Source organism: Babylonia areolata, chromosome 5 (assembly GCF_041734735.1).
Source record: "Babylonia areolata isolate BAREFJ2019XMU chromosome 5, ASM4173473v1, whole genome shotgun sequence".
NCBI classification, from domain to species: Eukaryota; Metazoa; Mollusca; class Gastropoda; order Neogastropoda; family Buccinidae; genus Babylonia; species Babylonia areolata.
In genome coordinates, this window is record NC_134880.1 from 36,003,486 (window position 1) to 36,020,825 (window position 17,340).

General features: G+C 44.7%; 1 protein-coding gene across 3 annotated transcripts in view; it reads left to right on the forward strand.

The window, feature by feature from the left end:
* The window catches only part of LOC143282043 (uncharacterized), a 217,888-nt gene that overhangs the window by 158,038 nt on the left and 42,510 nt on the right, over nt 1-17,340 (forward strand). For all 3 annotated transcript variants that reach the window (XM_076587474.1, XM_076587477.1, XM_076587475.1), the window contains exon 6: nt 9,545-9,621. In XM_076587474.1, coding sequence (XP_076443589.1) covers nt 9,545-9,621 — 77 coding nt within the window. The remainder of the gene's footprint in view (nt 1-9,544; nt 9,622-17,340) is intronic.

Below are 17,340 nucleotides of genomic sequence, written 5' to 3' on the forward strand. Positions count from 1 at the left end.
CCAATTTCTTTTTCTTTTAGCGATATTAGGACAAATTTCGACCGGTATTAGAACTAATATCACCTATGTCTGAGCGGTATTAGAACAATATTTCGACCGACATTACAACGTAATCAACCTGTTTTGGAAAAGACTTGACCGATGCTTGAACAGCGACTGACCGTGTTACTGTCAGTGTTCTTTAGATCACAACGCCCACGCCGCTAGTGCGTCTTCTGTTTCCTACTTTTGTTTCCCCCATTCTTGACACCGTCTCCATTTATCGCTCAGGGTGGTGGTCACTTGGGGTCTTGGGGACTTTAACGGTGGTCACTTGGGGGCCTTTAACGGTGGTCACTTGGGGTCACTTGGGGTCTTTAACGGTGGTCACTTGGGGGGGGGGCGTGTCTTTAACGGTGGTCACTTGGGGTCTTTAACGGTGGTCACTTGGGAGTCACTTGGGGTCTTTAACGATGGCCACTTGGGTTTTTTTTAACGGTGGTCACTTGGGGTCACTTGGGGCTTTTAACGGTGGTCACTTGGGGGTCACTTGGGGTCTTTAACGATGGTCACTTGGGTTTTTTTAAACGGTGGTCACTAGGTCCCTTTAACGATGGTCACTTGGGGCTTTTAGCGGTGGTCACTTGGGGGTCACTTGGGGTCTTTAACGATGGTCACTTGGGGGGTCTTTAACGGTGGTCACTAGGGGCTTTTAACGGTGGTCACTTGGGGTCTTTAACGGTGGTCACTTGGTGTCACTTGGGGCCTTTAACGGTGGTCACTTGGGGGGTCTTTAACGGTGGTCACTAGGGGCTTTTAACGGTGGTCACTTGGGGCTTTTAACGGTGGTCACTTGGGGTCTTTAACGGTGGTCACTTGGTGTCACTTGGGGTCACTTGGAGCCTTTAACGGTGGTCACTTGGGGGGTCTTTAACGGTGGTCACTTGGGGCCTTTAACGGTGGTCACTTGGGGGGTCTTTAACGGTGGTCACTTGGGGCCTTTAACGGTGGTCACTTGGGGCCTTTAACGGTGGTCACTTGGGGCCTTTAACGGTGGTTACTTGGGGGGTCTTTAACGGTGGTCACTAGGGGGCTTTTAACGGTGGTCACTTGGGGCTTTTAACGGTGGTCACTTGGGGCCTTTAACGGTGGTCACTTGGGGCCTTTAACGGTGGTGTCTTGGGGTCACTTGGGGCCTTTAACGGCGGTCACTTGGGGCCTTTAACGGTGGTGTCTTGGGGTCACTTGGGGCCTTTAACGGCGGTCACTTTGGGCCACTTGGGGCCTTTAACGATGCTGACACATAAAATGGGTCCTGGCCACTTGGGGAGAAAACACTGGGGGCCAGTTGGACTTTTTTTTGTTGTTGCTTTCACATCAGAACGTAACCCATTCCTGCACAGTGATTCATTTTTGTGGTTTTTTCATTTGTTTGTTTTTGCTTTGTTTTTAGGGCTCTGAATCAGTTTGTTTTCTCCTTTTGTGAACACACATTTCTACATTTTTCCCGAATAACTTCACGCTGTAGCAATGGACGGAAGCTGAAAAAGCATTGTTCTGAAAACAAAAACACTTTATATTCTGGATGAGGTGAGCTGCGTGTGTCTGTGAAACTGGGCAGATAAAATGGTGTCACGTTTCTAGTCCAGGCTGTACTGTTGACTGGACAGGGAAATTGTGTGTGTGTGTGTGTGTGTGTGTGTGTGTGTGTGTGTGTGTGTGTGTGTGTGTGTGTGTGTTTGTAATAGTAGTAGTAGTAGCAGCAGCAACAGTAGCCTTCTTTAAACGAATTTTCACTTCTCGTGTGTGTGTGTGTGTGTGTGTGTGTGTGTGTGCATTTTGTACATAATTATGTCTGTGTGTGAGAGAGACAGAGGTGAGAGAGACAGAGACATATATATATATATATATATATATATATATATATATATATATATGTGTGTGTGTGTGTGTGTGTGTGTGTGTGTGTGTGTGTGTGTGTGTGTGTGTGCAGGTGATCTAATGAAGGGACATGCGTACGTGCCAGCGTATGTGTGTGTGGGGGGAGGGGGGGAGGAGGATTGTGGGGGGGACGAGGGGGGAGATGGGATGCGATGTAGTGGAGGAGGAGAGGGAGGAAGCGAACAGAGAGATAGAGAGGAAGACAGAGAGATGCTTTCTGACGTACCAAAACACGTTTATCTCCACGTGGAGTGGAGCTTACACACACACACACATATCTGACGTGAGTGAGGAAAACTTGGGGGCTGATATTCGAAAGGAGTGGAGAATGGCTGTTTCTAGATTGTTGCACAGCTTCCTGCTTCTGGGAGACTCAGAGAGAGGGAGACAGAGACACAGAGAGAGAGTGTGTGTGATGGGGGTGGGGGCGTGGAGAGAGAGAGAGAGAGTCAACACATCTTTGTCTGCTGGCATGAGACGATTCTGAAAACCTCTGTGTCTGTCTCTCTCTCTCCACTCTCTTCTGTCTCATTGTCGCTTGTTTTCTCTCTCTTCCCCCCCCCCCCTATTTCTCCTCTCCCTCTCTCTCTCTCTCTCTCTCTCTCTCTCTCTCTTTTCTCACCCTCTTCCCATCTCTCTCTCTGTCGTTCTCTGTCTGTCTGTCTGTCTGTCTCTCTCTCTCTCTCTCTCTCTCTCTCTCTTTCTCTTTCTCTTTTTTCTCACCCTCTCCCCATCTCTCTCTCTCTCTTTTTATCACCCTTTCTCCATCTCTCTCTCCATCTCTCTCTCTCTCTCTCCCTCTCTCTCTTAAATGATCTAGTTTGTGGTGAGACGAATAGGTATCTTATTTATATTAACTCTGCAGTTAGATGTGTCAGTTATTGGCTAAAATTACTAAAAATGAATAATGATTGATTACCACGAAAAGCTTATGACATATTGTATGATTTAGACTTGAGGGGAAAAAATAACTGGGTTTCCAATGTACGAGTATTTTCATTTGAACTTGGTTTTGGGTATGCTTGGGTTAATCAAGGTGTGGATGACGAAAAATTATTTGTGCGAATTATCCGCCAACGACTGATTGACCTCAGATAGCAAGATTGGGAAAGCCACATTAAGTATAGTGACAGATTGGATTTATATAGAGTGTATAGTTCGACTCACTTAGTGAAGAAATATCTGTCTTAGAATTTAGATCGTTATTTACGATTTATCTTGACCAGATTTAGATTTTTCATAACCAAAACTAATGTTCATAAGTTTTGCTATAACAGTATACATAAATCTGCTTTGTTATGTCCATTGTGCAAAGTCTCTATTGAAGATGAAGTTCATTTTGTTTTGATGTGTCCTGCTTTGCATCATCTTCGTGTGAAATTCTTACCTAAGAAGTATTATACAGATCCATGTTTGTTCCGATTAGATCTACTGATGGCTTCTAGCAATGAAAATATCATCCGTAGTTTGGCACTTTATCTGTTCAAAGCATTTCAGCTGCGAGTATCTCTTGTATTTTGTGAGGACCTGTGGTGCTTATCTGTGTATTGATCATTTTCTCTGTTGTTGCCCCTCTTCATATGGGGCCATGGCCTTAAATGAATAAAAGATCTGTCTCTCAGTCTCTGTCTCTCTCTCTCTCTGTGTCTCTCTCTGTCTGTCTCTCTCTCTCTCTCTCTCTCTCTCTCTCTCTCTCTCTCTCTCTCTCCGTCTTCTTTTCTCTATCTTCTCTCTCTCTCTCTCTTTACTTTTTTTCTCCCTCTCTCTCTCTCTCTCTCTCTCTCTCCTCTTTCTCTTTTTTCTCACCCTCTCTCCATCTCTCTCTCTCCATCTCTCACTCTCCATCTCTCTCTCTCTCATCTCTCTCCTCTTTCTTTCTATTCTCTCTCTCTCTCTCTCTCTCTCTCTCTCTCTCTCTCGCACGCGTGCGCGCTCGCGTTATCTCTGTTACTCCAACGTCTGCAGTGAGATTACAATTATCAGGCGGCATAACTCTCAGCACCTCACCTGCGGAAGATATTTCAGCTGAAGACTCCGGGCAGAGTTACAGAATTGGTCTTTGTCCAAACCAGACTCCGGGCAGAGTTACAGAATTGGTCTTTGTCCAAACCAGACTCGGGGCAGAGTTACAGAAATTGGTCTTTGTCCAAACCAGACTCCGGGCAGAGTTACAGAATTGGTCTTTGTCCAAACCAGACTCCGGGCAGAGTTACAGAATTGGTCTTTGTCCAAACCAGACTCCGGGCAGAGTTACAGAATTGGTCTTTGTCCAAACCAGACTCGGGGCAGAGTTACAGAAAATGGTCTTTGTCCAAACCAGAACCACGGCCACGCTACTTCAACACCGATCAAATATGCACGACGCAAGGATGGAACAATTGTAACTCAGAGATGTAAAGATTTAAGGCATTGCCAAATATTCCATCATCTCCCTGTGGAAACAATAACAACAACTATAACAATATAACTACAACACAACAACCACAAGAACAATAGGAACAGATAACATCAAGAAGGAAAAGCACAATACTAAGAAAAACACCCATAATGATAATAGCAATTGTAATAATAAAGATGGTAAAAGGAACACACACACACACACACACACACACACACACACGTTTTGTGAAACAAGGAACAATAAGGAGGCAGCACGTGACACTCGTATTAACGTTCCCCTTTTAATCGGGACACGTGACAGACAGCGTGATACCTTGAACGGCATGTCGTAAATAGCCCTGGCACGTGATAGCAACCAATTAAAACCCAACACACACAACACCACATCTCACAACGCTGCACAATATGTTTACTGCGAAGCCATCCGACTATTTTGCAAAGAAGGTACATAAACACATTTTAAGGCACTCAAAATAATGTAATTAAAGGGGGTGAGGTGAGGTGGGAGTGGGCGTGGGATGGGGGTGGACCAACTTCATTATCAGAAACGTTTCGGGGCAGGAAATAAAGGTTTTAGTCTGTAATATTCCCCCCAAGATAATATTTTCTGTTCATCTTAAAACGGGAAGACACCTGAAATGCAGACATGCTGTTGATCATTTGTGGGTTCCCTCTGTCCAGACATGCTGTTGATTGTGGGTTCTCTCTGTCCAGACATGCTGTTGATGATTTGTGGGTTCCCTGTGTCCAGACATGCTGTTGATGATTTGTGGGTTCCCTCTGTCCAGACATCTCTTGATGATTTGTGGGTTCCCTCTGTCCAGACATGCTGTTGATGATTTGTGGGTTCCCTGTGTCCAGACATGCTGTTGATGATTGTGGGTTCCCTCTGGCTGTGTCCAGACATGCTGTTGATGATTTGTGGGTTCCCTCTGTCCAGACATGCTCTTGATGATTGTGGGTTCTCTCTGTCCAGACATCTGTTGATTTGTGGGTTCCCTCTGTCCAGACATCTGTTGATGATTTGTGGGTTCCCTCTGTCCAGACATCTCTTGATGATTTGTGGGTTCCCTCTGTCCAGACATCTGTTGATGATTTGTGGGTTCCTCTGGCTGTGACCAGACATGCTGTTGATGATTTGTGGGTTCCCTCTGGCTGTGTCCAGACATCTGTTGATGATTTGTGGGTTCCCTCTGTCCAGACATGCTGTTGATGATTTGTGGGTTCCCTCTGTCCAGACATCTGTTGATGATTTGTGGGTTCCCTCTGTCCAGACATCTCTTGATGATTTGTGAGTTCCCTCTGTCCAGACATGCCGTTGATGATTTGTGGGTTCCTCTGGCTGTGACCAGACATGCTGTTGATGATTTGTGGGTTGCCTCTGTCCAGAGAGAAAGAGAGCAGGCTCTAGCCAGTGACTGGCCATGTGAAAAGTGACCAGTCAGCACCTGTTATGACTATTTATGCAAGTGATTTGTGGGTTCCATCTGTCAAGACATCTGGTGATGATTTGTGGGTTCCCTCTGGCTGTGTCCAGACATCTGTTGATGATTTGTGGTTTCCCTTTGTCCAGACATGCTGTTGATGATTTGTGGGTTCCCTCTGTCCAGACATCTGTTGATGATTTGTGGGTTCCCTCTGTCCAGACATCTGTTGATGATTTGTGGGTTCCCTCTGTCCAGACATCTGTTGATGATTTGTGGGTTCCCTCTGGCTGTGTCCAGACATCTGTTGATGATTTGTGGGTTCCCTGTGTCCAGACATGCTGTTGATTTGTGGGTTCCCTCTGTCCAGACATCTGTTGATGATTTGTGGGTTCCCTCTGGCTGTGTCCAGACATCTGTTGATGATTTGTGGGTTCCCTGTGTCCAGACATGCTGTTGATGATTTGTGGGTTCCCTCTGTCCAGACATGCTGTCGATGATTTGTGGGTTCCCTCTGTCCAGAGAGAGAGAGAGCAGGCTCTAGCCAGTGAATGGCCAGGTGAAAAGTGACCAGTCAGCACCTGTTGTGACTATTTATGCAAGTTAAGCGAACTGCAATGACGCCCGCGTGTGCTGCGAACCAAATCGGCTCAAATCCGGCTAAATTTGATTAGTATTGTGTTTGTTACAAGGTGTTCAGTGATAGATTTCTAAATGATTCCTGGACCGATTTGCATCGGACTGATCGCAAAAGAAACAGCTCAACACCTACTTTCTAATGAGTATAAAATGAAGTGTTTATTATTTAAGATGAATTTATAATTTTAATTTAAGTCACCTGAAAGGGTCAGTTTTTAACGAGCTTGTTGGTGAAAATTACAAACTGCGTTAAATCAGTTCGGCGTATGCAAACACAAATGGAATAGATTTAAAGAGGGAATTGCGACCATTTTGCCAGTATATAATACTTGCAGTTTATTGATCCAACAAAAGAGACATTTAATTAAATACGGTGTGTCAGAAACGCAGTTTTCACCTCAGTCAAAGCCGTCGAACAACGCCATGTGTAGAGTAATTGTCGTTAAGTGTCGACAGTGAAAATTGGCTTTGTATCTTCTAAATACCTGATCTATTCTCATCCAAACACTATAATGGTGTGGTTTTAATTTCCAACAGCAGTCACATACAGAATTTTAACTGTGGCATTATGTGTGACGAGAGAGACAAAATGACGTAAGTTTGGCGTCAGTTAAAATCTTCAGACTGGCGAAGGATTAAACTGATATCAAGCATGCTTCTAACTGATTTCAAGCACAACAAATATTATATTGCAGTGAAGGATACATAAACTTAATTAAATAGATGTTTAGGAGCAGTTGTTTAAAAGGGGCTTTGCTTTTACAATTTGGAATAGCGTCAAGCATTATGCGCGAATCATTGAAGACCAGCAGGTTAGTTGCAAAAAAGGCGTCTGCTATGCAGCTGGTGCGTGAAGCAGTAGGGCCTATCTAAAGCCAGCTGAGCGCTTGGCTATATCTGTATGTATGTATATTATCTCTCCCTCTCTCTCTCACTGTGTGTGTGTGTGTGTGTGTGTGTGTGTGTGTGTGAGGTGGGGACACAATTACGTTTGATTGCGAATAAAGGACTTAGCCTTGTATTCAGGACTTACGTGCTTGGCCTGAGGTGTTTGCACACACACACACACACACACACACACACACAGAGAGAGAGAGAGAGAGAGACAGACAACACACACACACACACACACACACACACACACACACACACACACACACAAACAAACAAACAACACACACACACACACACACACACACACACACACACACACACACACAGACACGCGTAACAAAAAAAAAAAAAAAAAAAAAAACGAGAAAAAAAACAAACAAAAAACAAAAAAACGCGCACGCATGTACTTTCCAGTTAAAAAGGAGTCTGAACAGACTTGAAGGAAAATAGATTGGCTTGACGTCCACAAACAGTTTGTTGGCCGGCTCTAGGAGTGAGGTTCTTCTTCTTGTCCTTCCCTGAAAACCTGTTTGTTTTAAACTAACGCCATTCCATTGTTCCCGTTGTCCCTCTCTCTCTGTCTCTCTCTCTGTGTGTGTGTGTGTGTGTGTGTGTGTGTGTGTGTGTGTGTGTGTGTGTGTTCTCGTGTGGTCTTCGTTTCTCTTTCTCTCACAAAATGCGTGTGGACGTGTTTTTGTGTGTAAATAATTCTTGAACATTTGCTCATATCATGTATGGTTGTTGTTGTTTTTTTTTACTTGTTTGTGTTTGCAAGTGTTGTTATTTTCGTCTTTTCTTTTCTTTTCCTTTTTTTTTCTTTTGACTTATGTATTCACTGATTTGTTTTTTTGTGTTTGCTTTAAGATATATTTCTCAACAGTCTACTTGCGTAATAGCAACATGGCAACAGGGATGATGCCCTTCTAACCTCTCTACCTCCGTTCAGTTTCTGTCCTTCAGACTCTGTCTCTGCCTCTCTCTGTCTCTGTCCTTCAGACTCCCTGCCTCTGTCTCTCCCTGTCTCTGCCTGTCTCTGTCTCTGTATGTCTCTCTGCCTCTCTGTCTCTGTCCTTCAGACTCTCTGCCTCTGCCTGTCTATGTCTCTGTCCTTCAGACTCTCTGTCTCTGCCTCTCCCTGTCTCTGTCTCTCCCTGTCTCTGTCTCTCCCTGTCTCTGTCTCTCCCTGTCTCTGTCCTTCAGACTCCCTGTCTCTGTCTCTCCCTGTCTCTGTCCTTCAGACTCCCTGTCTCTTCCTGTCTCTGTCTCCATCCTTCAGACTGTCTGTCTCTGCCTCTCCCTGTCTCTGTCTCTCTCTGTCTCTGTCCTTCAGACTCCCTGTCTCTGTCTCTCCCTGTCTCTGTCCTTCAGACTCCCTGTCTCTGTCTCTCCCTGTCTCTGTCCTTCAGACTCCCTGTCTCTTCCTGTCTCTGTCTCCATCCTTCAGACTGTCTGTCTCTGCCTCTCTCTGTCTGTCTCTGTCCTTCAGACTCCCTGCCTCTGTCTCTCCCTGTCTCTGTCTCTCCCTGTCTCTGTCCTTCAGACTCCCTGTCTCTGTCTCTCCCTGTCTCTGTCTCTCCCTGTCTCTGTCCTTCAGACTCCCTGTCTCTTCCTGTCTCTGTCTCCATCCTTCAGACTGTCTGTCTCTGCCTCTCTCTGTTTCTGTCCTTCAGACTCCATGTCTTTGCCTCTCTTTGTCTCTGTCTCTCTCTGTCTCTGCCTCTCCCTCTCTCTGTCTCTGCCTCTCCCTCTCTCTGTCTCTGCCTCTCTCTGTCTCTGTCTCAGCCTATCTCTGTCTCTGCCTGTCTCTCCCATTTCTATATCTTTGTTATTTTCTTGTGTATTTATTGATTTTTTCTTTTTTTTAAGAAGAAGAGATATCTTATTCATTTAGTGTATTAGAGATGTCCTTACGCAACAACGTGATAACAGATACAAAGCCCTTCTCTTTGGCCTGTGTGTGTGTGTGTGTGTGTGTGTGTCTTTCTCTCACCCTGTCTCTCTTTCTCTCACTCACTTCGTCTCTGTTAAAACCGTCCTTTTCTTCTTCTGCATATTATTTCTTTCCATATGTTTTTTTGGTCTTTCCTCCAATGCTATCGTACACATGGCGCGTTAACTGTTTTTCTTTGTTTCTAATCCAGGATGCTCTTACGAAACAGGAGATTGCTATCAGTTGTAAACACGCCAAAATCCACCTCCACGAGTATCGTCTTCGTTTTGGGTGGATATAAACTCTGTGTGTGTGTGTGTGTGTGTGTGTGTTGCAGGATGAACAAGCCAGTTATGACGTCAACGGTCATGACCCAGATCCACAGCCTCGCTATGATTTCTCGAATGAAAACAGGTGTGTGGGGATGTTGTAACTCTATCCATCTGTCTGTCTGTCTGTCTGTCCAACTGTCTGTCTCTCTCTCTCCCTGTCCCCTCCCTCCCCCCTCTCTCTCTCCCTCCTTCCCCCTCCCCCGAGGTCTCTCCCTCCTTCCCCCTCCCCCGAGCTCTCGATCTCTCTCTCACTCACTCCATCCTCCCCGCTCTCTCTCTCTCTCTCCCTCCCTTTCTCCCCGCTCTCTCTCTCTCTCTCTCTCTCTCAGACTCACTTTGTCCTGTCTGTCTGTCTCTATATCTCTGTCTCCTTTGTTCACTTACTCACTCCGGGATATAATTCGTACTTAACTTGAGTGTGTGTGTGTAAATGTTACATGTCTGTCTGAGTGTGTATGTGTGCGTGCCTGAAATCTGATTGAATGACACAGGAAACGAATGATGAGCGCCCAGTGGCACCCGTCAGTTGCCTCTACTCAGGTAGGCAGCCTGTTATGCAAATAACCCCGTGTTTGTAAAGCGTTTAGAGCTTGGTCTCCGACCGAGGATAGGTGCTATATAAGTATCCATATCAATCTTCCCCAAGTACACTCTCTTCTGGAGTGCTCTGTGGCCGCCATGGTTTTGTTGTCTTCGCCGATAACTAAATCGGTGATGATCGCGATTTGCAGAAATCCAGTTTGTCTGTGTACTCGAAAAGGCATCAGCTGCTGTTGTATTGTTTTACATGCATGAGGTGCTGTCCAAAAAGCCATGAGAGACACTTCAGTCCCGGTTCACACCTTTATTCGTCTTCTTCTCCACATGATTTGGGTCATCGTTGAGGACGCGTCTTTGTTCTCTTGACGATCTGGGCTTTGGTGACTGACCCGAACACAAAATATTTTGACATTCAGTCGTGTACAGATTGTGTGTGTGTGTGTGTGTGTGTGTGTGTGTGTGTGTGTGTGTGTGTGTGTGTGTGTGTGTGTGTTAGAGAGAGAGATAACACTTAACACTGAAATGCTTAATGTCGTTAGCTGTAAAGCTCTAGTGACATAGTAGGTACACATCAGAATAAAAATGGAGCAAAACAAATAAAATGGAACAGAGAGGAAAAGCATAACCAAAGCAAACTAAACTACTAAGGGATAAGCGGCACTTTGGTACTTTGTCATTTGCTTAAGAAGTCCATGTGGCAGGCGGGTACTGTGCCTTTTCCCCCCCAGTCGTTCATCTCCAAGGTTGGAACAATACACAAGAAACAAAGTACATATATAATCCGTATGATAATTATTTAAGCATGTGACATCAACCCACATCATATCAATACGAACACATAACAAAATACATATAAAACATATGATAATCATTTAAGCCTGTAACACCGAAACATGTCATATCAATACACACACCATAAAAATACACTGTCGAATTTGACCATCCAAATGTAACCCTTCCTTTTTGTCTATGCATATTTTTCCCTCATAGAACTCTTACTAAGTTTTTTTAATTGATTAATGAGTATTTGGACCCATAGTAGACATTTTACGTATATTTACTGCCTCGGATACATATTTTGCTAGTGATCTTCATTTTCTGTCATCGGCATGCCGAACAAATCTTTTCTCTGCGCTGGAGCTGTATTGAAAAGGTTACAGTTTTTTTTCGCAATTCTTCGTATCTTTTGCAGTTAAATATGAAATGTTTTTCATCTTCTGGGCTTTCGCCACACATTGGGCAAGGGGATGTTGCTACGTCTGAATCGAACCATCTTCTGTTGGCATTCAGTCCACGTGTTCTCAATCTGAGCCTCACAAAGCAGATTTTATGCCACTTGTTTGTTACGATCTTGATATATTTCTCTGTTTGAAATATTGTTTTAAATGAATAGAACCATTTATACCTATCATTTCTCTCTATTTCTCCGTGCCAGTTTTGTTTGTAACATGCTGTAAGTCTATCTTTAAATTCAGATACAAAGCCGATCTCGTGCCCTACTCCGTAGCACATCCAAACCAGACCGAATCCATGTTCCGTTAGTGTTTTCTTGATGTGGAATACCCAGTTCTGTTTGCCCTTCTCCTCTCTGCAGCAGCAGCATCTCGTATGCTTGTATACATAATCGGGATTTGACAGACTAGTAAGTCTGAGCCAATATTTAATGCATTTTATAATTGATTTATATGCAATGGGTACCTGCCAGTTTCGACATACATTATAGTGTTTGATGAATGCAATGAGACACCAAAAAAAGCGCTTCATTGCAAAAGTATGTACTCTTTCAGTTTGATTATTTGTCATTAGTCCCCATATTTCCGCTCCATAGTTCAATACTGGTTCAATTTGTGTGTCGAAAAGTTCAGGAAAGCTGTGCATCAGTTGACCGCAGTCTCCTGAGTGATTTTATAATTTGGATTACACCTTTTTTCCCTTTTCTATTTGCTACATCCCACGCAGACATCAAACTCAGTTGTGAATAACATTCCTAAATATCTACATGAATTGGTTACTTTTATTTATCTATCACTATAGCACCATTTTTCATGAGTCGAAAGATGACCTCCTTTGCGGAAAACTATAATCTTGGTCTTATCGAGATTTACTGTTAATTGTAGTCTGTCTGTTTCTTGTTTAAGGGCATTAGAAAAGTAGTTATGCCACTGTTCGGGGCTGTCATTATAAATCATTGCTTTCCAGTTAACTGATTTAATTATTGACCAGAACAGCTTAGGGTCATGGTCGCAGTTTCTTAATTTTTCTAATCTTTCTTCTTCATACGCTCGTTTCTTTGTTGTTTGTAGCTTAACATAATCCTTCCTCTCCTTAACATAGTCTTCTTTCCGCTGATTCTTAACGCTTTCTGTCTTACATTCTTGGAATCTCTTAAGGAGTCTTCTGACCCGTTTCTTGTGCTGCCTGCATTCCATATCAAACCAGTCATTAAATTGTTTCTAAGTTTTCCCGACCTTTCTAACCATACAAGCAGCTGCTCCACACAGAGCGTTTGTGAATAATTTAACCCCGCTATCAACATCTAAATGTAGCATACCGTGAGCTTCACTCAGACTATCTTTGAATTCATTGCCGTCTGTCTCCTCTTTATATATCTGCAACTTTTCCTCATTCCAGATAATCCTGTTTTCATCAGAGCAGTCCACCTTTGGTTCCTGACTCTTTTCATTGCAGTGACTATTTTTACAATTTAGTACAACTGGCAGGTGCCATGAATATAAACAATCATCAATGTGTAGATCATACCATGCTCGTAAATTTTCAGATATAAGAAAATAATCAATAGCGCTGCTGCCGTGAGAGAGAGAGACAGACAGACAGACAGACAGGCATACATACATACTGACAGACAGAGAGACAGAGACAGAGACAGAGAGATCGAACCGAGGGAACTGAAAGGGTGGGAAGGCCCCCACTGCCCACAGCTCACCATGAAACAGACGTGGGGCACCTTCTCCCCACAGCTCACCATGAAACAGACGTGTAGCACCTTCTCCCCACAGCTCACCATGAAACAGACGTGGAGCACCTTCTCCCCACAGCTCACCATGAAACAGACGGGTGACGCCTTCTCCCCACAGCTCACCATGAAACAGACGTGTAGCACCTTCTCCTCATAGCTCACCATGAAACAGATGTGTGACACGTCCTCACAGCTCACCATGAAACAGACGCGTGACACCTTCTCCCCACAGCTCACCATAAAACAGATGTGTGACACGTCCTCATAGCTCACCATGAAACAGACGCGTGACACCTTCTCCCCACAGCTCACCATGAAACAGACGCGTGACACCTTCTCCCCACAGCTCACCATAAAACAGATGTGTGACACGTCCTCATAGCTCACCATGAAACAGACAGGTGACACCTTCTCCCCACAGCTCACCATGAAACAGACGCGTGACACCTTCTCCCCACAGCTCACCATAAAACAGACGTGTGACACCTTCTCCCCACAGCTCACCATGAAACAGACGGGTGACACCTTCTCCCCACAGCTCACCATGAAACAGACGGGTGACACCTTCTCCCCACAGCTCACCATGAAACAGACGGGTGACACCTTCTCCCCACAGCTCACCATGAAACAGATGTGTGACACGTCCTCACAGCTCACCATGAAACAGACGGGTGACGCCTTCTCCCCACAGCTCACCATGAAACAGACTTGTGACACGTCCCCACAGCTCACCAGGAAATAAACGTGTGGCACCTTCTCCCCATAGCTCACCATGAAACAGACGTGTGGCACCTTCTCCCCACAGCTCACCAGGAAATAGACGTGTGGCACCTTCTCCCCACAGCTCACCAGGAAATAGACGTGTGGCACCTTCTCCCCATAGCTCACCATGAAACAGACTTGTGACACCTTCTCCTCACAGCTCACCATGAAACAGACGGGTGACACCTTCTCCTCATAGCTCACCATGAAACAGACTTGTGACACCTTCTCCTCATAGCTCACCATGAAACAGACTTGTGACACCTTCTCCTCATAGCTCACCATGAAACAGACTTGTGACACTTTCTCCTCATAGCTCACCATGAAACAGACTTGTGACACCTTCTCCTCATAGCTCACCATGAAACAGATGTGTGACACCTTCTCCCCACAGCTCACCATGAAACAGACGTGTGACACCTTCTCCCCACAGCTCACCATGAAACAGACGTGTGACACCTTCTCCCCACAGCTCACCATGAAACAGACGTGTAGCACCTTCTCCCTACAGCTCACCATGAAACAGACGGGTGGGCCCCGCTTGCCAAAACCCAGCAGGAAACAGACCTGGCGGGGTTCACGTGCAGGCATTCCATGGAGGAATGGACACCATCTTGTCGACATCCGTGTGTCCAACACTGACCCCCATACCTGTCTGTTCATGCTTCACTTCTCTCTCTCTGTTTCTGTCTCTCCTATCTCTCTCTCTCTCTCTCTCTCTGTCTATCTATCTATCTCTTGGTCTTGTCTCTGTCTGTCTCTGTCTCTTGGTCTCTGTCTGTCTTTGTCTATTGGTCTCTGTCTGTCTCTCTCACTCTCTCGTCTCTCTCTGTCTGTCTGTCTCTCTCGACGCCATGACAGCTCACTTCTTCACCTTCCCTCTCATCCCTGATTGGTCCTTTGCTGCACGCCTGAAGTGCTGATTGGCTCGTTTGACAAACCCGTCAGCGGTCCGGGGAATTGGAAAGCTGTGGCGGTGTTTGATCTTCTGAGCTGGGTGATTAGCTGATTTCCATACAGCCTCGGTGCCGCGATAAAGCCAGGGGACTTTGATGTCGAAAACGAAGGCGCCGTTTGAATTCTCGGAGCGGAGGTGTGTGTGGGAGGTGGGGTGGGGGGAGGTGGAAAGTTTGTTTTCGTTATTCACAGACAAAACTTGCCGATCAGCAAAAAGCACGGCTGAGTTTAAAGTGTTAGCAGATTGTTTGCTGGCTCTGTAGGAATGTTGGCTGTGGCTCTTGGTGGTTGTCGTTAGCTTTCTGTTCACACAACACGGAGGGAGTGGGGGAGTGGGGGGAGGACCAGGGGGTAGAGTCTGGTTATCAGTGCAAAATATATGTCAGAAGAATAAAAAATTAAAAAAAACAGTAAGGGTTAGGTTTCCCGTGCCAAGACAAGAAATAGCTCATCCCTGCTGTCGAGTTCGTTCCAGTATTTCCCGACACCTATCAGCTACATCTGAAGAGTCTTGTCTTTCCAGCTTGCTGCAAGCAAGGCGTGATAATCTATGTTTTTGTTTTGTTTTGTTTTGTTTTGTTTTGTTTTGTTTTCTCTGCAGGAGTTTAGGGCTGAAAATGATTTACTGTTCCATTCTCACTGGGAAGAATCTGACGTTCCGATAGACAGACAGGAGCAGATGGATGGGTAAGGACAAACAGCAGGCTGTTTGCTGATCAAGTCAAGTGCTCTTGTCGACAATCACCATCATCGTTGCTACCGTCGTCGTCGTCGTCATCATCATCGTCATCGTCATCGAGATCAGTTGACCATGTATGTTTCTTCTCGAAATAAATGTAATCCGCTTCAGTGTGTGTGTGTGTGTGTGTGTGTGTGTGTGTGATTGTCGACAAGAGCATTTGACTTGATCAGCAAACAGCCTGCTGTTTGTCCTTGCCCATCCATCTGCTCCTGTCTGTCTATCGGAACGTCAGATTCTTCCCAGTGAGAATGGAACAGTAAATCATTTTCAGCCCTAAACTCCTGCAGAGAAAACAAAACAAAACAAAACAAAACAAAAACACATAGATTATCACGCATTGCTTGCAGCAAGCTGGAAAGACAAGACTCTTCAGATGTAGCTGATAGGTGTCGGGAAATACTGGAACGAACTCGACAGAAGAGATGAGCTATCAGTAAGCTATCAGATATGAGAATCAGTGTGTGTGTGTGTGTGTGTGTGTGTGTGTGTGTGTGTGTGTGTGCTTTCGCGCTTATGGGTGTGTGTTTTCCATGAACACCGCAGTGTGTTTGTTAAGAGAATGCTTCAAAGGACGTCGATCCCGGGTATACTCGTTGTGTGACTGGTACCTGTTTCGCCTTCACACACCACTTTGTAATGTTCTGGAGACTTCATCGCGGACTTAAAACGTTGCCGTTCAAAGAGGAATCTCATGACGACGAACAACAGATCTGTCTTTCTTCTCGTTTATCACAGAGTGTATGGATCTTTTCGAGGTTAGCAAGGATTAGATTGCAGTTACAGTGTATGGATCTTTTCTAGGTTAGCAAGGATTAGATTGCAGTTACAGTGTATGGATCTTTTCTAGGTTAGCAAGGATTAGATTGCAGTTACAGTGTATGGATCTTTTCGAGGTTAGCAAGGATTAGATTGCAGTTACAGTGTATGGATCTTTTCTAGGTTAGCAAGGATTAGACTGCAGTTACAGTGTATGGATCTTTTCGAGGTTAGCAAGGATTAGATTGCAGTTACAGTGTATGGATCTTTTCGAGGTTAGCAAGGATTAGATTGCAGTTACAGTGTATGGATCTTTTCGAGGTTAGCAAGGATTAGATTGCAGTTACAGTGTATGGATCTTTTCGAGGTTAGCAAGGATTAGATTGCTGTTACAGTGTATGGATCTTTTCGAGGTTAGCAATGATTAGATTGCAGTTACAGTGTATGGATCTTTTCGAGGTTAGCAAGGATTAGATTGCAGTTACAGTGTATGGATCTTTTCGAGGTTAGCAAGGATTAGATTGCAGTTACAGTGTATGGATCTTTTCGAGGTTAGCAAGGATTAGATTGCAGTTACAGTGTATGGATCTTTTCGAGGTTAGCAAGGATTAGATTGCAGTTACAGTGTATGGATCTTTTCGAGGTTAGCAAGGATTAGATTGCAGTTACAGTGTATGGATCTTTTCGAGGTTAGCAAGGATTAGATTGCAGTTACAGTGTATGGATCTTTCGAGGTTAGCAAGGATTAGATTGCAGTTACAGTGTATGGATCTTTTTGAGGTTAGCAATGATTAGATTGCAGTTACAGTGTATGGATCTTTTCGAGGTTAGCAAGGATTAGACTGCAGTTACAGTGTATGGATCTTTTCGAGGTTAGCAAGGATTAGATTGCAGTTACAGTGTATGGATCTTTTCGAGGTTAGCAAGGATTAGACTGCAGTTACAGTGTATGGATCTTTTCGAGGTTAGCAAGGATTAGACTGCAGTTACAGTTTTATCAGGAGCTGGAGGCATTATGGGATTGGGTATCTGCGGTGTCCGGGCGAATTCATTTTAGCTGCGCCTCA